Raw genomic sequence first — 24,466 nt, 5'->3', positions numbered from 1 at the left:
GTTTTGTAACTTAATATCTTTAACAATAGACAACAATATCACTGAAAAAGAAATGTCTTCACAAAACTTTAGAGGTTCGATGTACAGTGGCTGTCCACGAGATACCAGTATTAAAAGCTTTTAATCATAGAATGGTTAGCGTTATCGATGAAATACATCAATCCGATACCTGGATCCGATAAATATGCAAATGAGATCAACTAGCATATTCTATATTCGCGGTTTCTAAAGTTACTGAAGTTAAAAGCAATACGTCTCAAACTTCATCATTTTAGAAATGACATTATACGAGATTAGTAGAGATTAGTAATCTCGTGTGTTTTCCGTATCGTATATTATTATATGTTAGGAATCGCCTAAAAGAACTTTTATTCCTGATATATATAATGATATTTACGATACGAAAACACACGCCAGTAATCTTTTTGAAGAAGACCAGTCAGCCCATGGATAAACGCATAGGGACTGATTGTCATGACAACCAAGTATTTATACAAACTCTTGTCAAAACACTCTTCCAGTATATTTCACTGCAGGTGTTCGATGCGATATCACGTGATTCAGTCTATACGGTATGAGCCAATCAGAACTCATTTCCGTTGCACGAGATTTACTCAGCGCTAATTTCAGACGACAATTAATGAGAGGTTATTGTTAAGTCAAGGAATAGTCAAAAACGTTCCGAACAAAGAACTTTTAGGCTGAAACTTTGTAGAAAAATGTGGAAGAATTTCAGTTAAACATTCGGGGATGTGAACTGTGTATTTTCCGGGAACCTCCCACACGGAATTTTGACTTTAGACGTCAAATGAATATTGCTTCACTCAGGACGTTATTTTCGACGCACGGAAAGGTTAGTACGCACACTAATGGGCTCCTCACCCTCCCTCTGTATCCGCCCATGATTGTTTCAGCGTTAACGTTTTGTAAACGTTTGTAATATGCTGTTCAAATCCAATTTTCAAGTGTATACTTTTTGCCCGACAGTTTACGTAACTAACGCCCATTATCTGCATGTATTTGTATTCTGGAGGCCCTACAGTAGGGAGTAGAATATTGTTTAAGGGAGTGAGGGAGTGTGTCAGTTGGGTTTACGCCGCTTTGAACTGCATCCCTGTTATATCACGGCGTGTCAGCTTGGCGTGGGTGGAAAGCCCGAAGTGATTCAGGTCTTAGACGTTTACCACTTTGGTGAAACCCACGAGCACGGACATGGGGCTGACAAACCTAGAAATATAATCAGGGCGAACCGTGATTCGAACCTACAATAAAAGGTTTCTGGCGTGTCCAAGGGACGCAACTCTGCACGAGAAAGACTTTAGGTGACTGATATATATTACATCGCAATATGACAAACCTTAAAGTGTGTCTTGTTTGAGCTTCAAGGTACCTAATTGTCTGCTGGATCACTCAACGCATTATGTGAGCAACTTGCTGTTCGAACGTATAACTTACTCATTAACAAAATTAACTTAAGATTGTCAATAGCTGATACCAGATGGTAAAGGAGGTTTATTTTGTTTATTGTCTACTCTAGACACATATGTATTAAAGCAAACTAGCTACGTGTTTGGCATGTATCTATTGGGACACCGTTATTCGCATAATGGTTGGTATGTATGTTCCACTGATATAACATGATTGGTTGGTTGGTTGGTTTGTTGTTTTACGCCGCACTCAGCAATAATCCAGCTATATGACGGCGGTCCGTAAATAATCGAGTCTGGACCAGACAATCCAGTGATTAATATCATGAGCATCGATCCACGCATGTGGGATTGATGACATGCATCAACCAAGTCAGCGAGCCTGACCACCCGATCCCGTTAGTCGCCTTTTACGACAAGCATAGTCACCTTTTACGCCAAGTATGGGTTGCTGAAGACCTATTCTACCCCGGAATCTTCACGGGTCTGATATAAAGTGAAGTAACTGTTGACATAAATGACATCATAGGCGTGTTAAAGATTGTACTTACATAGCGACGTGTATGCAAGTGTGTTAGTGTGTTATACAAATATATCCAATACAGCTATGGCTGGGACGAGTAAAAATTTACTACGTGGGTACCCACTGCAAGTCTCAAGAGTTGGGAACAAAATGTCTCATTGGTAATTGTTTTACCGCAGCCCTGGCTGAAACTATTTGGATACACATATCAAACAATCAGATCATGTGTTCACTGAAGTTGACTGAAGTTTAAATATCTTTACTCAAACATATTCAATTTAAAAGGAATGTGTGCATCGTCAGAAAGAAATGCGAACATTAGTGACTTGTAGTGTAACCATTGAGCTATAGTGAGTTTTTGTCATTAAACAATACATCACGTGACTAAGCACAGGTCCGGGTGGTCCTGTGGGTACCCGGGTCCTAGTCAGGACCCACCCGACCCGAGTACCCGAGTTACCCGTCCCATCCCTAAATACAGCCCATGCAAGTCTATAATGTTTGGCAAGTCTAGATTACTGCAATATCTGAAAATGAAGAAAAATCTCTGGGCTCCTTTTCATTATACTTAAAACAATAATTTAACAACTGGTTATTTTTCTGTAAAAGATGTTCATTTCAGAGACTAGATGTTAGTCTAGCAAGTGTGTGTGTGGCTTCTCGTACTAGTGTGATTGTGTAGTGTTACCTTGCTGCAGTTAAACCTGGATACCCGACACATTATACGGACACCAAGCCGATCAGTCTTTGTTTAAGCTCCTTAGCGCCAGACAGGAGCAAACGTTTCTTTTGGTGTGACGCGGCCAGGGTGTCGAACCGCCGACTTTCCTCGCACCTGGGCAGACGCTCTATCCACTACACCACGGGGGCGGTCAAAATGAATGGCGTGGGACTTTCAGAAGTAAAGTGAGACAGATACATAGCTGCAATCGAAGCCTATAGTTTACATACTGGCAATGGATACTAATCAGCAATTCTGTACGCAGCACAGGACCTGCGAAGATCCGGGGTAAAATTTTCTTCACCAAAGTGGTAAGACCTGCCTTACTGCCTTAATTAAGTTAACACGCCTCTTCGTAATCTTCCTCTTCACAGACAGCAATCTCCATTGTGGTAATCTTCCTCTTCACAGTCAGCAATCTTCATTGTGGTAATCTTCCTCTTTATAGACAGCAATCTTCATTGTGGTAATCTTCCTCTTCACAGACAGCAATCTTCATTGTGGTAATCTTCCTCTTCACAGACAGCAATCTTCATTGTGGTAATCTTCCTCATCAAAGACAGTAATCTTCATTGTCGTAATTTTTCCTCTTCACAGACAGTAATCTTCATTGTCGTAATTTTTCCTCTTCAAAGACAGTAATCTTCATTGTGGTAATCTTCCTCTCCACAGACAGCAATCTTTATTGTGGTAATCTTCCTCTTCACAGACATCAATCTTCATTGTGGTAATATTCCTCTCCACAGACAGCAATCTTCATTGTGGTAATATTCCTCTTCACAGACAGCAATCGTCATTGTGGTAATCTTCCTCTCCACAGACAGCAATCTTCATTGTGGTAATATTCCTCTTCACAGAAAGCAAGCTTCATTGTGGTAATATTCCTCTCCACAGACAGCAATCTTCATTGTCGTAATCTTCCTCTTCACAGACAGCAATCTTCATTGTGGTAATCTTCCTCTTCATAGACGGCAATCTTCATTGTCGTAATCTTCCTCTTCACAGACAGCAATCTTCATTGTGGTAATATGCCCCTTCATAGACAGCAATCTTCATAGTGGTAATCTTCCTCTTAACAGACAGTAATCTTTATTGTCGTACTCTTCCTCATCATAGACAGCAATCTTCATTGTGGTAATCTTCCTCTTCACAGACAGCAATCTTCATTGTGGTAATCTTCCTCTTAACAGACAGCAATCTTCATTGTGGTACTCTTCCTCTTCACAGACAGCAATCTTCATTGTCGTAATCTTCCTCTTCACAGACAGCAATCTTCTTTGTGGTACTCTTCCTCTTAACAGACAGCAATCTTCATTGTGGTAATCTTCCTCTTCACAGACAGCAATCTTCATTGTGGTAATCTTCCTCTTAACATACAGCAATCTTCATTGTGGTACTCTTCCTCTTCACTGACAGCAATCTTCATTGTGGTAATCTTCCTCTTCACAGACAGCAATCTTTATCGTCGTAATCTTCCTCTTAACAGACAGCAATCTTCATAGTGGTAATCTTCCTCTTCACAGACAGCAATCTTCCTTGTCGTAATCTTCCTCATCACAAACAGCAATCTTCATTGTGGTAATCTTCCTCTTCACAGACAGCAATCTTCATTGTCGTAATCTTCCTTTTCATAGACAGCAATCTTCATTGTGGTAATCTTCCTCTTCACAGACAGCAATCTTTATTGTGGTAATCTTCCTCTTCACAGACAGCAATCTTCATTGTGGTAATCTTCCTCTTCACAGACAGCAATCTTCATTGTGGTAATCTTCCTCTTCAAAGACAGCAATCTTCATTGTGGTAATCTTCCTCTTCACAGACAGTAATCTTCATTGTGGTAATCTTCCTCTTCACAGACATCAATCTTCATTGTGGTAATCTTCCTCTTCATAGACGGCAATCTTCATTGTGGTAATCTTCCTCTTCATGGACAGCAATCTTCATTGTGGTAATCTTCCTTTTCACAGACAGCAATCTTCATTGTGGTAATCTTCCTCTTCATAGACGACAATATTCATTGTGGTAATCTTCCTTTTCACAGACATCAATCTTCATTGTGGTAATGTTCCTCTTCATAGACAGCAATATTAACTTCTCTTATCTTCCCCATGCACGCGATTCATTTTTGATGTTACCTTCCTCATGATGACAATGAGTGGCATTGCTGCTGTGAGACACAAGTCAATGATGTCAACAGAAAGTATTTGTGTAACCATGTAATGGTCAAACCGACGACCTAGGTGCCCGGGCATGGGTTATAAGCTACAGCTGTCCGTGGTCACGTGGGCTCCATTCCCAGAAAGCCACACGATGTAGGACTTCCATGTGAAGAATTTGATCAGTAGATATAGTGGGTTTATTTTGCTGATCAGAATGTTCCGAGTAGCAAGGGAAGTATAACCTTCCGCATCTGTGGTGAAGTGTAAGAATGATCTGTGGGTGATGCTCCAACCCACGAATACCCCAGTTACCGTAGAAAGGCAGTTGTAGTGATAGCTGGGGTCGTCGGTGAACATTTCCCATGGTTTTGTTGTATTTCATTGTGATATTTGACATCATTGGCAGTAGTCTGCAGCACTTCCTTCATCCTTATAGACAGTTATATCTATCCCTGTTATCTCCGTCCTTATAGAAGGGTAACTTGGAGCAACTTTTCTTAGTCATAGTTGTGCTGTATACGCTCATCAAAGTTTTTGACGGGCCATTAAAAGTTTTGGCGGGAATTATCTTGCCAAGATAGACGCTGCTGAGGTGGAATGTTTTGCTGTTGCTATGTGTATTTAGTGTTTTGTCATGTTGAGAAGGCGGCATTCCAGGATTGGCTGCAGAGGAGGCACCATCTTTGTACCTACACTCTTCTCCAGGAGCTTGAAGGAGAGAATTCCGGTGCCAATGTCAACTGTCTAAGGAGAGGTTCTGATTTCTTCTTGAAAAAGTGGGGACGTACATTCAAAGACAGGACACGAGACTGAGGGTTTCAACTGCATCCTGATTGGCTATCTTCATTGTCATAATCCTCCTCATCATACACAGCAATCTTTATTGCTGCAATCTCTCTCTTCACAGATAGCAATCTTCATTGTCATAATCTTCCTCACCAAAGACAGTTATCTCCATTGTCGTAATCCTCCTCTTCACAGACAGTAATCTTCATTGTGGTAATCGTCCTCTTCACAGACAGCAATCTTCATTGTAGTAATTTTTCCTCTTCACAGACAGCAATCTTCATTGTGGTAATCGTCCTCTTCACAGACAGCAATCTTCATTGTGGTAATCTTCCTCTTCAAAGACAGCAATCTTCATTGTGGTAATGTTTCCTCTTCACAGACAGCAATCTTCATTGTCGTAATCTTCCTCTTAACAGACAGCAATCTTCATAGTGGTAATCTTCCTCATCACAGACAGCAATCTTTATCGTCGTAATCTTCCTCTTAACAGACAGTAATCTTCATTGTGGTAATCTTCCTCTTCACAGACAGCAATCTTTATCGTCGTAATCTTCCTCTTAACAGATAGCAATCTTCATTGTGGTAATCTTCCTCTTCACAGACATCAATCTTCATTGTGGTAATCTTCCTCTTAACAGACAGCAATCTTCATTGTCGTAATCTTCCTCTTCACAGACAGCAATCTTCATTGTCGTAATCTTCCTTTTCACAGACAGCAATCTTCATTGTGGTAATCCTCCTCTTCACAGACATCAATCTTCATTGTGGTAATCTTCCTCATCAAAGACAGTAATCTTGATTGTCGTAATCTTCCTCTTCACAGACAGCAATCTTCATTGTGATAATTTTTCCTCTTCACAGACAGCAATCTTTATCGTCGTAATCTTCCTTTTAACAGACAGCAATCTTCATAGTGGTAATCTTCCTCTTCACAGACAGCAATCTTCCTTGTCGTAATCTTCCTCATCACAAACAGCAATCTTCATTGTGGTAATCTTCCTCTTCACAGACAGCAATCTTCATTGTCGTAATCTTCCTTTTCATAGACAGCAATCTTCATTGTGGTAATCTTCCTCTTCACAGACAGCAATCTTTATTGTGGTAATCTTCCTCTTCACAGACAGCAATCTTCATTGTGGTAATCTTCCTCTTCACAGACAGCAATCTTCATTGTGGTAATCTTCCTCTTCACAGACAGCAATCTTCATTGTGGTAATCTTCCTCTTCACAGACAGTAATCTTCATTGTGGTAATCTTCCTCTTCACAGACATCAATCTTCATTGTGGTAATCTTCCTCTTCATAGACGGCAATCTTCATTGTGGTAATCTTCCTCTTCATGGACAGCAATCTTCATTGTGGTAATCTTCCTTTTCACAGACAGCAATCTTCATTGTGGTAATCTTCCTCTTCATAGACGACAATATTCATTGTGGTAATCTTCCTTTTCACAGACATCAATCTTCATTGTGGTAATGTTCCTCTTCATAGACAGCAATATTAACTTCTGTTATCTTCCCCATGCACGCGATTCATTTTTGATGTTACCTTCCTCATGATGACAATGAGTGACATTGCTGCTGTGAGACACAAGTCAATGATGTCAACAGAAAGTATTTGTGTAACCATGTAATGGTCAAACCGACGACCTAGGTGCCCGGGCATGGGTTATAAGCTACAGCTGTCCGTGGTCACGTGGGCTCCATTCCCAGAAAGCCACACGATGTAGGACTTCCATGTGAAGAATTTGATCAGTAGATATAGTGGGTTTATTTTGCTGATCAGAATGTTCCGAGTAGCAAGGGAAGTATAACCTTCCGCATCTGTGGTGAAGTGTAAGAATGATCTGTGGGTGATGCTCCAACCCACGAATACCCCAGTTACCGTAGAAAGGCAGTTGTAGTGATAGCTGGGGTCGTCGGTGAACATTTCCCATGGTTTTGTTGTATTTCATTGTGATATTTGACATCATTGGCAGTAGTCTGCAGCACTTCCTTCATCCTTATAGACAGTTATATCTATCCCTGTTATCTCCGTCCTTATAGAAGGGTAACTTGGACCAACTTTTCTTAGTCATAGTTGTGCTGTATACGCTCATCAAAGTTTTTGACGGGCCATTAAAAGTTTTGGCGGGAATTATCTTGCCAAGATAGACGCTGCTGAGGTGGAATGTTTTGCTGTTGCTATGTGTATTTAGTGTTTTGTCATGTTGAGAAGGCGGCATTCCAGGATTGGCTGCAGAGGAGGCACCATCTTTGTACCTACACTCTTCTCCAGGAGCTTGAAGGAGAGAATTCCGGTGCCAATGTCAACTGTCTAAGGAGAGGTTCTGATTTCTTCTTGAAAAAGTGGGGACGTACATTCAAAGACAGGACACGAGACTGAGGGTTTCAACTGCATCCTGATTGGCTATATTTATTGTCGCGATCTCCCTCTTCATACACAGCAATCTTCATTGTCGTAATCTTCCTCTTCACAGACAGCAATCTCCATTGTCGTAATCTTCCTCTTCACAGACAGCAATCTCCATTGTCGTAATCTACCTCTTCACAGTCAGCAACCTTCATTGTGGTAATCTTCCTCTTCACAGTCGGCAATCTTCATTGTGGTAATCTTCCTCTTCACAGACAGCAATCTCCATTGTCGTAATCTACCTCTTCACAGTCAGCAACCTTCATTGTGGTAATCTTCCTCTTCACAGTCGGCAATCTTCATTGTGGTAATCTTCCTCTTCATACAAAGCAATCTCCATTGTCGTAATCTTCCTCTTCACAGACAGCAATCTCCATTGTCGTAATCTACCTCTTCACAGTCGGCAACCTTCATTGTGGTAATCTTCCTCTTCACAGTCGGCAATCTTCATTGTGGTAATCTTCCTCTTCATACACAGCAATCTCCATTGTCGTAATCTACCTCTTCACAGTCGGCAACCTTCATTGTGGTAATCTTCCTCTTCATACACAGCAATCTTCATTGTGGTAATCTTCCTCTTCACAGACAGTAATCTTCATTGTGGTAATCTTCCTCTTCATAGACAGCAATCTTCATTGTGGTAATCTTCCTCTTCATAGACAGCAATCTTCATTGTGGTAATCTTCCTCTTCATAGACAGCAATCTTCATTGTGGTAATCTTCCTCTTCACAGACATCAATCTTCATTGTGGTAATCTTCCTCTTCATAGACAGCAATCTTCATTGTGGTAATCTTCCTCTTCATAGACAGCAATCTTCATTGTGGTAATCTTCCTCTTCACAGACATCAATCTTCATTGTGGTAATCTTCCTCTTCATAGACAGCAATCTTCATTGTGGTAATCTTCCTCTTCATAGACAGCAATATTAACTTCTGTTATCTTCCCCATGCACGCGATTCATTTTTGATGTTACCTTCCTCATGATGACAATGAGTGGCATTGCTGCTGTGAGACGCATGTCAATGATGTCAACAGAAAGTATTTGTGTAACCATGTAATGGTCAAACCGACGACCTAGGTGCCCGGGCATGGGTTATAAGCTACAGCTGTCCGTGGTCACGTGGGCTCCATTCCCAGAAAGCCACACGATGTAGGACTTCCATGTGAAGAATTTGATCAGTAGATATAGTGGGTTTATTTTGCTGATCAGAATGTTCCGAGTAGCAAGGGAAGTATAACCTTCCGCATCTGTGGTGAAGTGTAAGAATGATCTGTGGGTGATGCTCCAACCCACGAATACCCCAGTTACCGTAGAAAGGCAGTTGTAGTGATAGCTGAGGTCGTCGGTGAACATTTTCCATGGTTTTGTTGTATTTTATAGTGATATTTGACATCATTGGCAGTAGTCTGCAGCACTTCCTTCATCCTTATAGACAGTTATATCTATCCCTGTTATCTCCGTCCTTATAGAAGGGTAATTTGGACCAACTTTTTTTAGTCATAGTTGTGCTGTATACGTTCATCAAAGTTTTTGACGGGCCATTAAAAGTTTTGGCGGGAATTATCTTGCCAAGATAGACGCTGCTGAGGTGGAATGTTATGCTGTTGTTATGTGTATTTGTGTATTGTCATGTTGAGAAGGCGGCATTCCAGGATTGGCTACAGAGGGGGCACCATCTTTGTACCTACACTCTTCTCTAGGAGCTTGATAGAGAGAATTCCGGTGCCAATGCCAACTGTCTAAGCAGCGGTTCTGATTTCTTCTGGAAAAAGGTGGGGACGTACAGTTAAAGACAGGACACGAGACTGAGGGTTTCAACTGCATCCTGATTGGCTAATTTACATCAAAGTCCATCAAAGTTGGATGAGAAATGGGATCCGTTGCTACACCGTCAAAGTTTTTGACGGTATGTTACACTATGAAAAACTTGGTTAAATTGACATAGTTTTTGATAGTGTTAGGGGGTTTAAAGATTAAACCATAACCAACTCACTACGAGGCATTCATCGTTGCCGAGGGAATGAATTATGTAAGCCTTTCATGAGGGACAGATCACCCATAATTCCGTGTTTTGAGATAGATGTTACACTATATAACAAATTCTGCCATGAAATGGGACATAAACCTACTGTTTTCGGTGTAGAGCTGGGTTACCTGTAGATACCCTGCTAAATTGAATTGTGAACCGAACGCGCAGCGTGATGTTTCGAATGTTTTATTTAGCGCGATTATATCTGTATGTAACCTAGCTCTACACAGAAAACACAGTATGTTTATCCACATTCTACCATGACTAAATAAAACGTGAACTCTCTGGTGTTAGTAAAATATATACTGAGTGAAGCAGAATGGGTTGAGTTCATTGTTTTGAGTGGGTTGTCGATCTGAAGAGTGGAATCACCGACAACAGCCTTTAAACAGAATATGGCGCTGTTTGTGCTCAAGCAGCTTGTTTACACCGTAATACTTCACTCGAACTTATTAACAGGCACTGAAATCATGTAGCACGGCAAATTCGTAAGCTAATACAAGCCGGGCTCCCCTAAAGAAACCGAGCAAGCCTTGCAAAGGTTTCGTTCTACACTGAGAGTCACTATATGACGTCATATCGCTCAGAGGCGCAAAAGATGTGACGTCACAGTCGTATATAGATCATTTGAATATTGTTGTAACTGCAACTTTGCATTTTGTAGCCAATAATTGTACATATAATTATTGAAATATGTATAATCCCCTAATTATCATCCAAATTGTCTTCCAAATATACCTCCTTTGATGATGCCACAATCAAATTGAATAACAATTCTTTGCAGACCATTGTGACATCATCGTTACCATGACGTCACAATCAAATGACATCACTATTCGCACAGCAACAGAAACTGTAAGCTGGGCTCCGTCTCTCATATCATATTGACGCAAGTTGATGCACAAGTTGATGAGCAGGGAACCAGATACTGAAGCTGATTACCTGTACGTTTTACACTCAAGACAATTATTACTGAAATCGTTGAAAGAATGATTTTGGATGAGAAACAGAATCTCACCCTTGTGGCTTTTGGCATCAAATATATCAACTCCTTTTATCGACTTGTGTTAAAATATTGATATCAAAAGACACTCAGTGAGACCCTCCATTTATCATTCTAAAAAAGGACACGACATGAAACATGTGAAAATGCCACCCCTGAAGAGAGACCTTGCAAAGGTCAACTGTTCATTTAAACAATTGAATGACTTCATATCGTACAGTTTTCAACAATGAATCAGTGTGACGTCATATAACTTCAACGGACCAATCAGCACTGAGAAATGCTTACGCACCATGCACATACAATTCTACTAGGGTTACGGCTAATGCTGTTTCTGTTTCACCAGTCTCTCGTAACATGTTCTGCTTTATTTGTAAAGGATAATTATTCCGTTTCACCAATTTGGTGAGGTATGCCCCATTTTTTGGTGCTGTGTTAACCTTGTCTGTCAAATACACAGAGTGAGTGAGGGAATTGTGTTAAACGCAACGTCAGCAATATGCAAGCTACATCACAGTGGCTTGTAAATAGCAAGTCTGTGCCAGACAACCCGGTCAGTGGCCCAAGATACATTTCATTGGGATCATCCGATCCTCATTTTAGTGTGTCTAAATAGAGAGAGTATATTGTTCATGGAACCTATTCTGCCTCAGAATCTCCATGGTTCCATTCATAGAGGACACAGTTTAGTTTGTGTGAACAGCATGTTCCTTTCACCTACCGTATACGTGGGCTGTTCGGTAGCCTTGTAGTAAAAGTGTTTGCTCGTCATGCCAAAGATCCGGCTCGATACGCCAAATTGCTAAAATGTGTTGAAGTTTTTTTAAGGTGTTCCTGTGTATTGATAGAATATTACTGAAGGCAGCATAAAACCATACTAACTTTTAATACATGTGTCTGGATGCTTGCACTGGTTCAGACTACCAGTTTTATGGCGCTCACCTACGCAGACACTATACTGACTTTGAACCGCCTAAATTTATCCCCTTAACGCCGAGCGCCAGGCAGGGAAACAGCAAATAGCATATCTTAAAGTATTTTGGTATGACAAGGCAGAGACCATATACCAATATTGGTATATGGTCTCTGGACAAGGCCATGGCAGGGGACCTTCTGATCTCGGGTCAAACAGTTTCAAATACCCACGGAGGCTGTCCTGGAGGGAAGAAATCCAGTTGTGAACAGAGACCATGTGTGCTCAAACCCGTCAGGCAGGTCTTTGTTCCTCTAAGTAACTTAAATAAACACATAAGCATTAACTAAGCACCACCTGATTCAAAATAAAATTCCGAAAAATAATGACAAACCCTGATCTGACCCCAAGTGAATACCTTTGGGATTACCTTGTCCGCCAAGAGAGAGCTGGAACCCTGAATTAACTGACCCAGGCACTGCACCAAGAATGGCACAGGATCCCAATGTTACCATGGTTACAAATCAGACATCTGATCAGCAGCATGAGGAGACGCCTTGTGATCGTCATTTATGAGAGGGGTTGTTGGTTGGTTGGTTGTTGTTTAACACCGCACTCAGCAATATTCCAGCTATATGACGGCGGGTCTGTAAATAATCGAATCTGGACCAGACAATCCAGTGATATGAGAGGGGTGGATACTCCAGAGACTGATTGCAGAGTAAGTGGTGATTCCGAGGTTGACAATAATCGTTTTTCACTACACAATGTGAAAGTCTGTTTCATGGTGTTGGCTCATTTGAATTTAATGGTGATTAATGCAGCTCTCATTCTCAATCACTTACGTCTTTGGTGAAACCTACGAGCACAGGTATGGTGCTGACAAACCTAGAAACATAATCGGGGCTAACCGGGATTCGAACCCACAATCATAGGTTTCTCTTGTGCCCAAACGGACACAACTCGGCACTGCGCATTGTGGTGCCCAAGACGACTGGGCTACCCCTTCATTCAGGTGAGCTAACAATGAGACAACTTTCAAAGCCATGGTGCTCCAGCCAAGTGTGGGACACCACAACCAGGTTTCACACATTGCACCAAGTTGGTAATCAAACCTGGGCCTCATAGTGAGCAGGCAGGTCCTTAACCACCAGGCTACCCTACCACCACAAATACCCTGGATAATAGGGTTGGGACCATACAACTGTCTGACCCAATATGTATCACCATACCTTGCTCACAATCCGATACATATCACGATACTTGCCTGTGGTCTTATCTCTGGTGCATTTTATGGATAAATACTAACGATTTTCAGATGGCAGTCTCAAGTGGATGAAAATATTTACATTTTCACTACTCATTTTCACTTGTAATTAGTGTTTGGTGTAAAATTTATTAAAGATAATAAAACATAAAATAAGAAGCAATACTTTTTACTTAGTGACTGTGCGGCTGTCATCGATAGTTGTATCAAGAAGCCATAAATCGCAATCCACCGATGAATCGGTGTATCCTCCCACTATTACTGAATAAACTCACCATCATTGAGTAAGCCAAAAACAAATTAAAACAATCAAGAAATTTTATACAGATCACAGATATGAACAGATATGATATGTACATGCTATTTCTTCCTCCCCTCACAAACTGAGATAGTCGATATTCTTCACTTGATCCTCCTGCACCACATGCGGTGCTATAATGTCGTGAAGCGGCAAACTCGCAAAATGGTGCCTCAAACTCGTAAGCGCTTTCTTGGAAATATCATGAGATTGTCTCTCCTTGGTAAGATCATCCGACAAAGACTTCACATGTTTTTGGAGACCGAAAATCATTGTTTCATACTTCACACGAGCATTCTCTTGTGCAAGTTTCTTCTCCTGAATTATCTCCCTTCCCGCTTCTTCGACCTTTATTTCCAGCCTCTCTCTGACCAGTCTTTCTCGGTCAGTTTGGATTCTCAGATCTTGAGTTTCTTTCATCATGGAAGACTTTTCCTCGCTGATTTCTTTCCACATTTCTGTCACAGCATCCACTTTAGCTGATGCAAATTCCAGCTGTTCCTTTAAGTTATCACAATGAATTTTCAACCTCTTATTGGCTTTCTTAGCATCTTTAAAGCCACTTTCAGTTACTTCCAGCGCGCTCTTCAACATGATATTGTCATCCTCTAAAAGTTTATTTCTTCTCTGAGTTTCACGTACTTCCACCTCCAACTCTTTGATCCTTCCCTTGGCTGATTTATAAACTTTTCGAAGGACGTCAAGTTCGTCGGTGTCCCAAATGCAGCTTTCTTTCAAGTCAACAGCGGACCCTGAGTCCTCGTCACTTTCCTTTGTGTCATCACGTCTGTCTTTCTTGTCAACTTCTTCTTGAGGGTGTGAATCAGTTTTCTGTGCTGAAAACAACACAAGCAACAGACATTAGAAATGAGTTTTGTTTATTTTAAGAAGTCAATAATTGGAGGTATAAACCTAAAACAGCAGTGCGCACACTAACATATTGAAGTCAACTCATATCAAATAAATATGTCTACAATAATAGTGAGTGAATAGTGAATATCACGGTGGGGGACACCAGAAATGGGCTTCACACATTGTACCCATGTCGGGAATCGAACCCGGGTCTTCAGCGTGACGAGCGAACGTTTCAACCACTAGGCTACCTGATCGCCCTGTCTACAATAATAACATCACACACTGCTCATTTAATCATTAACACACAAACGAATGTTGACAACAATACGAAATCAGTGATGACAATAATGCAACACAAACCCTGGCCATTCTATTTCCAGCCTATCAGGAAACAGCAGTCTGTTAAGGGGCATGGACTAATTTGGGGGGTTTATGCAAACATTGGTAAGCCAATCAATTCTGCACCGCCATCTGCCGACCCTTACACGACTGGGCCACCCGTGCCCTCAACTGGATAAAGATTATGCGTTAAAATTGAATATGCTTATACTGTAATATAGGTATCGCACTAAAACTTTTCAATACCTGAGGTTTGTGGAAGGATTTTATTGACACTGTATTGAAGAGTAAAGCATCAGTAAAGTGATCTTTTTTAATTGTTCAGTGATGTAAGATTTCATGGAAATGGTAGAAATGTCAGCCATCACTTTGCAGAGCTGGCTAAAATTAGTTTTCAAAGTTTTTATGTAACCAATATATCTCCAACAGACTTAACATGACATACAAGCAAAGACTTCATTTGAATTGATTTCTCAAGATTATCTCCCCTTGTTCATTGATGTTGCAAGATTTCAAATTTGTTTGTTTTCTCGATATTCACTTATTGTCACCCTTAACGTCTTGCAGACTGTTTTCAGATCTGGTAATGATAAAGAAGAATTTCATGTCAAAACTTCATAAAATCATCAAAACGTTCCCGGATGCCATGTTTAGTTGCCTAGCAAGATTATCTCCCCTTGACCATGAAGTATTGTGCTTATTTCTGAGATAATATCAACTGATTGTCGTTTTACGTGTGTTACTACTGAAGTATTCTGACCAATTTATCCACACATTAAAAGCTTCACTATGCATGTTCTAGAAATTCTGTTTGAGATTAATGTTTGCGAGAGGAACCGTCATCCTGAATAAAAGGTGTCTGTATTCTACAAACCGAGCATGAAAGAAATATGGGGTCCTTGTGATAACCTTAATGTTAAAAGCATCCATCCCTCCTTAATCAAGTTCATTCTAAACACTTGTTTATATTACAAGCAGTTTGCATGGGAAACTTTTGATACAAAACGCTGATATGAGCATTTTTCCACTGTTTGTTTTTGCTAGTTGTTCAAAGCCATATTCAGCAAAATTCCAACTACATGGCGGCGGTCTGTAGATGACATGCATCAACCAAGTCAGCGAGCCTGACCACCCAATCCTGTTAGTCGCTTCTCAGTACAAGCAAGGGCTGTTTTAGGCCAATTCTAACCACTGCCTATATGATGAATAGAATATTCATCATCTTATCCAAAGAATGACATCTGTTTGTTGTTTAACGCCTCACTCAGCAATATGACGACAGTCTGTAAATAATCAAGTCTGGACCAGACAATCCAGTGATTGACATTATGAGCATGATCCAAGCAATTGGGATACAATGACATGCATCAACCGAGTCAGCAAGCCTGACTATAGAATAAGGAAATTACATAGAATATTGCAAGACAAAAATAAGATAGGCCTACAGCTGGCTTGTATACTCCTCAGGGAGCTGAGAATAATAATAAATATGATCCATTAACCAGAACAATATCAATATCATATTTTGTGGAATCAGTGAGCACATGGTGAGTACAAATGTATTCTTCTACCATGTCTACTTCTGCTTCTTCTTATTATTATCTCACCTGTTAATTCTGCTATCTCTCTGTCCCATGTCTGTTGTTTCATTTCTGCATCCAGAATATTCATTACTCTGACTTTCTCATACACTTTTTGAATGGCCTCAGGGTCAAAAGCAGGTGCTCGCTTGATCTTGCTTTTAATCGGCCCCTCCTCTTGCAGCGCAGCAACATCATCTACCGCAAAGGAGAACGCTGGCTGGAACAGCTCAGCAATCCACTGGCCTGCTGTGTCCTCGTTTGACATGGTGACCTCAGCAACTCTACAAGATGTTACAACAATACAATTTTTGTAGTTATTAATAGCACCAACTCCTGCAACTTTACGGGGGACAGCATATTTAAGTGGCATTATAGAAGAAGTAGTATCAGCCGAACATTAACAGAGGCCAGGATTTATCTAGGTTAACAGACCAAGTGCTTTTGGGAGGCAACTTGGGGGAAAATCATGATATTGCCAAAAGGTGGCTTCATTAATGTTCATAGTTTTAGAAATGACGAGGAACTGGCAAATTTTTAATAAAAAATTTTTGCTGTAATTTTCTTCAAACCTGGGGCCAAATATCAGCCTCTGAACATATCTAGATAAATCCCTGTATTTTTTTTCCATCACAATACATGAAATATGAATGAGTGATTGTTTTACGCAGTGTCAGCAATTTTGCAACTATTTATGGAGACATGAATATGAACAATGTAAACTATTTATTTTGTTAATATTTTGAACTTCAAAATAAACTACTTTGACCCCCACAAAAATACACACCAAGGGAAGGTCAATTACAAAGAGTGAGTAAGTGAGTATGGTTTTACACCGCTTTTAGCAATATTCCAGAAATATCAAGGCGGTGGACATCAGAAGTATTATTCTGAACTTCACCTGGGGAAGATGATGTTTTTAAGGTCAAACACAAGGTGGTTCAGGCTTATTACCAACTAGGGTTAGAAATTAATTACATCTTGGTGTCGATGACAAGGTTGAAGTGTAATGGTTTGGTTAAAATAATTTCCTGGTGCATGAAGGGCACACTTTTTAACAATACCATGTGACAATAATTGATTAATTGAGCCAATGATAAATGTACTTTCTCACAAATAAACATGACCAACAACTGAACGCTTATGAATACATGAACATGATGAACAGTCATTTAACAGTGTGATTAAAAACATAACTGTGGATTTCGAAAACACAAAGGGTAAGCCTAGCTATTATCAATCTTCATAAAAAGGAACCGAAAAAACTTTCTAAATTACAACTGCTTCTTTTCTAGCGTTGGTAAATGGTATTTACTAAGTTCGAAATGGGATAACAAATATTCTTCTAGTTTGGCACCTCAAATTAGGGTCAGTAGGGTAGGCTAATAAATCACAACTGTTTTTAGCCATTAGAATAGTTTTATGTTCACATAGGTAAAACAATCCTTACCCCATTATTTGTTTAGTCCATAAGGATGGCTAGGCTGTGTCTCAATTTGTTGATTTATTGTTTCAAAGGGAAGCAAAATTACAATTCAACAATTTACTTCAAGAGACCAAAGAAAGTCTATCTACGACGACTTACGCCTATTCCCTCTCGCTGAGACTGTCAGATTTAGGCAGTCGCCCAACCCTGATCTTATGTTATGTTCAAACAGAAATCAGAAATCTATTTACAAATAGCGTTTAACTGAAGACATGCACCACGTGCGAAGAATGTCTAAGTTTCTGCACTGTATATCCAACGGATCACTGTATTACGTTCAGACATGCAGACAGTCGAAGTGGCATTCCCAAAGTAGTGGGCACGTGATCGGAAGTTACACGTTGATTGGTTGAATTCTACTTCCGGCAAATCTGACAGTCAAGTGCTCGAAGATGGGGGAGAGAGGTACGTAAGACATATTTACCGTTTAAGCAGTAGTTCGATATTGATGAAATTTTTACAAAGGGCATTACTTGTTCATATGTATATCTATTGTATGCGTTGATTACTCCGGCTAGCCATGTCGAGTAAGGAGATTTAGAGGGTGTCACATGCGTGACCCTTCACCACTCGTGCCTATTGCCGTGTATGGTTTGCATGGGGAACGTCTCACAAGCAACGAAGCAACATGTGGTGGGTGCGTGATGGCATTGTGAACGTCTATGCTTTTGTAGAATGTCGCTCAATGTGTTCTACAAGGACTAAATACATACCATATGAAAGCAAATATCTATTTCCAACGTTAACCAAGATTGTGAGTTTTGACAGCTAGTTGAGTGTCAAGGAACCGGTTTGAAAATGGATTTTAAAGATGCCCACTTTTGAGTATCGGATTTCAAATCCGATATTAAATCAAATATATTTTATTCCAGCATTATTAGTTGTAGCTGTTACCTCGCAACATTGAGGTGTCAAAGCAATTATGAAAAAATTCAACTATATAAATATGATAAATTCTATATTCTCATACATGGTGGGATTCAATTACGAATCTACAAATTAAATTCAAAGATAGAAAATAATATTACCTAACATATGTCATACTCTGCTTTAAACAGATTTCATCTATCCATTCTCATTGGTTGGACATCACAATTTTTAAGAAAAAAGGGCCTTTGTTTAGCGGTAGCGAGAACTAAGATCTGATTTTAATGAGATTGTATGTTTGACTGAATCAAAATACTTTTGAAAGCGTAGTCTGGCATGGTTGTTTAAAACTAGTTCTGCAAAGCTCAAGATATCTGCTGTTTTCAAAGATTAATTGTTTATTGTTCAGCAAGTTTTTCTGCAGCCACTAGCCGACTCGTCACAGGGCTGTGTACTCGTGGGCAGATGACCATGGAATACGCTGATCACTGTGTCTGATTAACAAGACAGATAATAAAGTGATTTCAGCTATTTGTTGCGAATTAGGTGCATCAAAAGTCGGAGTGCAAGACTCAGATTAACAGGTCTAAATCATGTAAATAGCACTGATTTATTCGGTCCCCATCATTAGTGTTGGATAAACATGACAGTATTTGGAATATTGCTGAATACAGCATAAAGGAACAACACAACCTAATTGTTTCATGAAAATATCTTTGTGACAGATAGTTTATTTGGTCTAGCCTTAACAAGACGGAACAGTTTTGCGGAAGACAGCTTGGGGGCCCACTGCTGTTGTTATCAAGTATTGATATGTGATTTCAAGGAACCTGACCACAACAGGAAGTGCATCTACTGGTACTTCCTGTTTATGCCTCAGTGGGTATTTCACACCAGACACGTGTGTGGGGGGGGGGGGGGGGGGGGGGGGAAACGGGGGATACCATGCTCTGATTCCCCTGGGGTTTTAGGGGTAGAACAGTCCCCAGATATAGACACAAGACTTTGAGGTTCCGGGTTAGAATCTTTTGTCTACAGCAAACTATGCATTTTGTAAGAGCAGTCTGTGAAACAGTGTCAAAATATTGCCAGTCTTAAATATGTTAAAACTTACTAACCAGTTTCAACTTTCATTAGCTTAAATATGTTGATTTTTTTTAAATTTGATTTTGTGAAGTAAGGCTAGGACAAGCCCAAATTGACTACCCGGGTGCCAGACCCCTTATTACCCGACCCTACCCGTATACCCACTGTATGGTTCAAGAGTTGGATACAAAATGTCCCCTTGGGAGTCGTTTAACCAGAGCCCTGACAAAAGTATTCAGGTACACACATAAAACGATCTGGTCATGCATACACTGAAGTTGACTGAAAATTTCTCTTTATTAAAACATATACCATGGTGACATTATCAAAAATGACCAACTGTCAATGTTCATCCAGCTGATTAGATATGATTGTATGTGAGTGGTTTTGGCCCCCATGAAGATCCTGGTTAGATCTGACCCGTGAAGATCCCGGGTAGAATAGGTCTTCAGCAACCCATGCTTGCCATAAAAGGACCAGACTCAATTTTTTTTTTACGGGCCGACGTCATTTAGCCAGAATTTTGCTAAGTGTGGCGTTAAACAACAAACAAACCAGGTTGGACCCAGGTCTTCAGCAACCCATGCATATCGTAAGAAGTGACTAATGGGAACGGTTGGTCAGACTTGCTGATTGGTTGATGCATGTCATAGTGTTGAAATTGCATTACATATCGTTTGAAAAGTGTATTACAGTATACACGATATAGCGGTAAGACGGTGCAGTCGTATGTACTACTAACCTAAAGTACTTCATCAATCTGTCCTAGAGCTCTGCCTAGAATTAGTTGGTTTGTTGTTTTACGCCGCACTCGGCAATATTCCGGCTACATGACTGTGATCTGTAATTAATCGAGTCTGGACCAGACAATCCATTGATTGATATCATGAGCATCGATCCACACAATTGGGATCGATGAAATGCATCAACCAAGTCAGCGAGCCTGACCACCCGATCCCATTAGTCGCCTCTTACAACAAGCATAATCACCTTGTAGCTCGTGAACAGTTTGCTGCACGTTCAACTCAAAGCCAGGTGTATGTGTAAATCTCAGTTGCGGGCACTGTATTTGTTGGAGATATTATTGGAATATATTTGTACCCAAATGATCATGGCCTTTAGTTGCGTACGAATAGCTACGTTTCTTCTCACCAATGTCATGTTTGGGCTGTGCATGATTTCAAGTCGTAAATGATTCTTGCACTAAGCACCACTGTCATGATTACGCAGTTTGTCGGAAGTCCTGTCGTTCCTTGTAGCTCACCACAATGTCATGGAAACTGTACAGCGTGTCACAGGCAGGCACACATGCAAATAGCGAGGCTGCTTCGCGTGTGATGAGCTCTTGTGTCTGCAATGTGGGGATTCCATGGCAGAATCATCCTTTTTTTATCATCCAAAACTGGCTAGCACAGGAGATATCGCTGGGATGAGATCAAGCGATATCTACACTGTAGATATCGCTGCAATGAAATTGGATCACAATGCTTTGCAGACCATTGTGACGTCACTGGTTACCATGACGTCACAATCAAATGACATCACTAATGGCTCTGCTACTGAAGCTGTTTGCAGTACTTTTTACACTGAAGACACTCCTAACTAACTTACTACTGTCTACAAATTGGAAAAGTTGAAAGAATGATGTTGGATGATAAATAAAATCTCACCCTTGTGTCTTTTGATATCAAATATGTCAACACTCGTTGATAAAAGTGGCAAAAATCCTTGGCAAGCCTCGGCATTTTTTCACTTTTATCAACTCGTGTTGATATATTTGATATCAAAAGACACTCGGGTGAGATTCTCTATATCTCCAGAGCTCACATCTACACTAATCCCTGGATCCATTCCCTTGGGTCTCGCAATCCTTAAATTATCCAACCTTGATTTTTATTAACGTTTTACTGGCTGGTCAGATTTCTAGAGTGAGTGAGTATGGTTTTCCACCACTTTTAGCAACATTCCAGCAATATCACGACGGGGGACACCAGAAATGGGCTTCTCACATTGTACCCATGTCGGGAATCGAACCCGGGCCCTTATCTACCCCACCGCCCTTCAAATGTCTAGAGGAGCACGGGTGGCCCAGTCATCTAAGGCACTACGATTCGCTGTGCAGAGTTGCGTCCCTTGGGCACACCAGAAACCTATGATTGTGGGTTCGCCCCGATCATGTTTCTAGGTTTGTCAGCACCATACCCGTGCTCTTGGGTTTCACAGAAGTGATAAACGTCTGAGACCTGCATCACTTTGGGCTTTCCTCCCACATTAAGCTGACACGCCGCGATATAACTGGAATACTGTTAAAAGCGGCGTTAAACCCAACTCACTCACTCACTCAAATGTCTAGAAAGGAACTGGGAAAAGGAGGACTTTCCACCGCCAGTTGAGGAGCATGGCAAGTCCCCTCCTGGAGATTCAGAGGATGAGGCAGAATAGGAATCCACATGTCAACCGCTTCATTTGAGAAGCGTATTGCAGGATACTGGCAATACCTGGCAGTCCTAAGTCATTGCATTACCGTAAATACCATGTAAGCTGATTGATCCAAGCAACATATGTCCTTCCCATCTGCTGTATAGACTGAATGTCAGGCATACGTTGTGTTCATGCACGAGAAGGGTCCATATCACCACAACACAGACTCGCCCATCTATTCAGGGGTGATGGAGGAGCCAGGTGTGTACTGACATGTGAAGTATTGATGATGGAGGCAGAAATAATTAAGTTTCATGTTGCCTCCCCAAACAAATATTGGTCAGTAGGGAGGCAAAACAAATCATATCTTTCATGATATGTTTTGGTGAAAAATTAAAAGTATAAATTAAACTTTCAAAATAATTGAATCAAAACAATCTAAAATAATTTTAAAATAAACCATCCCAAAATTAATTATTGATTCCTCTTTTAGAATCTGAAACCACTGATGGTGGAGGAAATCAATTATCTGGAATATTTACTCCTGCACAATGACTGCGGATTTGGTTTAATCAAAAGTAATCTACATTATTTATTAACAGATGGAAGTTCAGATGACTGTCTTCCACATCAACATGATGAGATCAACATTTATATATTTTGATATAAAACATATAGAAGAGAGGCAAATATATTATGTGATCATTGTAATAAGAGATTTCATAGACTATACATATTTATGTCAGGCTACCAGATGTGTATCATGTATATGACAGATGTAAAACCACATTCATTCAGAGTGTTCTGTTAATAGTACCGTAGTGTATAAACACCTGCATCCAATCAACCACAGAGCTTGAAAATGTGAGTCATATGTTTTGTATGTTTGGTAACGCCGCACTCAGCAATATTCCAGCTATAAGACGGTGGTCTGTAAGTACGGTAATCGAGTTTGGATCAGACAATCCAGTGATTTACATCATGAGCTTCCGGGGATCGAAAGTAACATAAGACTAGTATTGTAGTAAACTTCAAGGACATTTACTTGTGGACTTCTAGTTTAACCATTAAGTAGATGGCCACTCTGTAGCAGATAATCTTTAAAGACTAGTATTAAATAGAAAAGTTAATTTCTAACCCTGGCATCGATCTACGTTATTGGAAATGATGACAAGCTTGAAGCAAGTCAGCCAGCCTGACCACCCCATCCCGTCAGTCACCTCTTACAATATGTACAACAAGCATGGGTTGCTGAAGGCCTTTTCTACCCTGGATATTCATGGGTTGTCTGGTGCTTTAGAAGTGCCATTATGAATGACATGCTGAGATAAGTGATAAGGCTTAATATTTTTGTAGAAAAAGTTCTTAAAATGTGTATTTATTACAAAAATGTCAGTGATCTACAATTCTACTCTTTTTTTAACTTACAAGTTACAGTGCTTTTATCTTCCTTAATATTAAGACACTGTTTCGGCGAGATTTGTCTTTTTGTCACCAGCCACGGAAGTAAACTGCTGATTACAGGATTCTGGTGAAGCTAGTCTGCTTAAAATCAAAGATATGGCAGTCACGCTCACAAAGAAACCCCGGAAGTTATTAATAGCATGGAATTTAAGTGTTTCTAAACACGTATGCTGGGTTGAGATTGCAGTTTGGAATGTGGGTAGCAACACAGAGTCGGAGAGGAGACTGACACTGATGGTGCAGTGCCACGCTGGCCTGTAATTGTGGTACACACGTGACAGACAAGACTAGTAGTATCTAAGGCCTCGGACATCTCAGATTCCTAGATGTGGAATATTTGGGATATTCTCTCCTTACTTAGTTTGAATCTCTCTTGGAAAGAGTTAATGTGAGAGACCATTATGCCTTTTTAACTTTCAATTAACTCCTTTTTTGTCTTAATGGCACCAAAATAATTGGTTTGAAATTTAGGCAGGACAATCGAAAATTCCTTGTGGTCAACCAGTTTTGCCATTAGGTTGATGGTTTCTCTGAGTCAAATCATTTTAGCAGAGAAGTGAAAATATAATTTCTAATCCTGAATCTAGTGATTCTTCTTTGTAGAATGCAGATTACTTAAGAGATAAACATACTCAAAATGGCAGATTTCTGCTAGTCCTCAGGATACCTTAACCATTGGGTAGTTTAGCAAGGACTGGAGGACTAGTGCTAATTTCTACCGCTGATTTACATTCATAAATTTATATTGAAACAGTATTGACATTATATTGATAAGCTATTTATATTGCCTATTATTATTATTATTATGATGATGATGATGATGAT

The 24,466-nt window shown here is 40.2% G+C and overlaps 2 protein-coding genes across 7 annotated transcripts in view; one reads left to right on the top strand and one right to left on the bottom strand.

Annotated features, from left to right (window-relative positions):
• Positions 1-13,545: 13,545 nt before the first annotated feature.
• LOC139448067 (tropomyosin-like) lies at positions 13,546-18,101 on the bottom strand. 3 transcript variants are annotated; one of them, XM_071229572.1, is made up of 3 exons: positions 17,995-18,101; positions 16,345-16,601; positions 13,546-14,379 (listed from the first exon to the last, which is right to left on the bottom strand). In XM_071229572.1, exons 1-3 carry the CDS (start codon positions 18,015-18,017, stop codon positions 13,622-13,624), a joined length of 1,038 nt encoding a protein of 345 aa, XP_071085673.1. In that variant the 5' UTR covers positions 18,018-18,101; the 3' UTR covers positions 13,546-13,621. The 3 variants fall into 3 exon arrangements, with proteins under 3 accessions (XP_071085673.1, XP_071085675.1, XP_071085674.1); XM_071229574.1 differs by having other exon boundaries at positions 17,903-18,084; XM_071229573.1 differs by lacking the exon at positions 17,995-18,101 and adding an exon at positions 17,768-17,851.
• A 36-nt stretch (positions 18,102-18,137) lies between these two features.
• The window catches only part of LOC139448066 (glycogenin-1-like), a 53,056-nt gene continuing 46,727 nt past the window's right edge, over positions 18,138-24,466 (top strand). For all 4 annotated transcript variants that reach the window (XM_071229570.1, XM_071229568.1, XM_071229569.1 and 1 more), the window contains exon 1: positions 18,138-18,208. In XM_071229570.1, the coding sequence (XP_071085671.1) occupies positions 18,196-18,208 (13 nt within the window). In that variant the 5' untranslated portion in view covers positions 18,138-18,195. The remainder of the gene's footprint in view (positions 18,209-24,466) is intronic.

This window comes from Haliotis cracherodii, unplaced genomic scaffold (genome assembly GCF_022045235.1).
Source record: "Haliotis cracherodii isolate W230 unplaced genomic scaffold, xgHalCrac1.p SCAF_7, whole genome shotgun sequence".
In the NCBI taxonomy this organism is placed as follows: domain Eukaryota; kingdom Metazoa; phylum Mollusca; class Gastropoda; order Lepetellida; family Haliotidae; genus Haliotis; species Haliotis cracherodii.
This window is presented reverse-complemented; position numbering and strand designations above follow the sequence as displayed.

Excerpts from the sequence above, each read along its gene's own strand:
- LOC139448067 (XM_071229572.1), bottom strand. The coding sequence starts at position 18,017 with ATGTCTTCAGTTAAACGCTATTT. Across the intron at positions 16,602-17,994 it reads TCTTCAGTTAAACGCTATTT|AGTTGCTGAGGTCACCATGT; the intron begins GTAAATAGATTT and ends AACATCTTGTAG. Across the intron at positions 14,380-16,344 it reads AGAGATAGCAGAATTAACAG|CACAGAAAACTGATTCACAC; the intron begins GTGAGATAATAA and ends TGTTGTTTTCAG.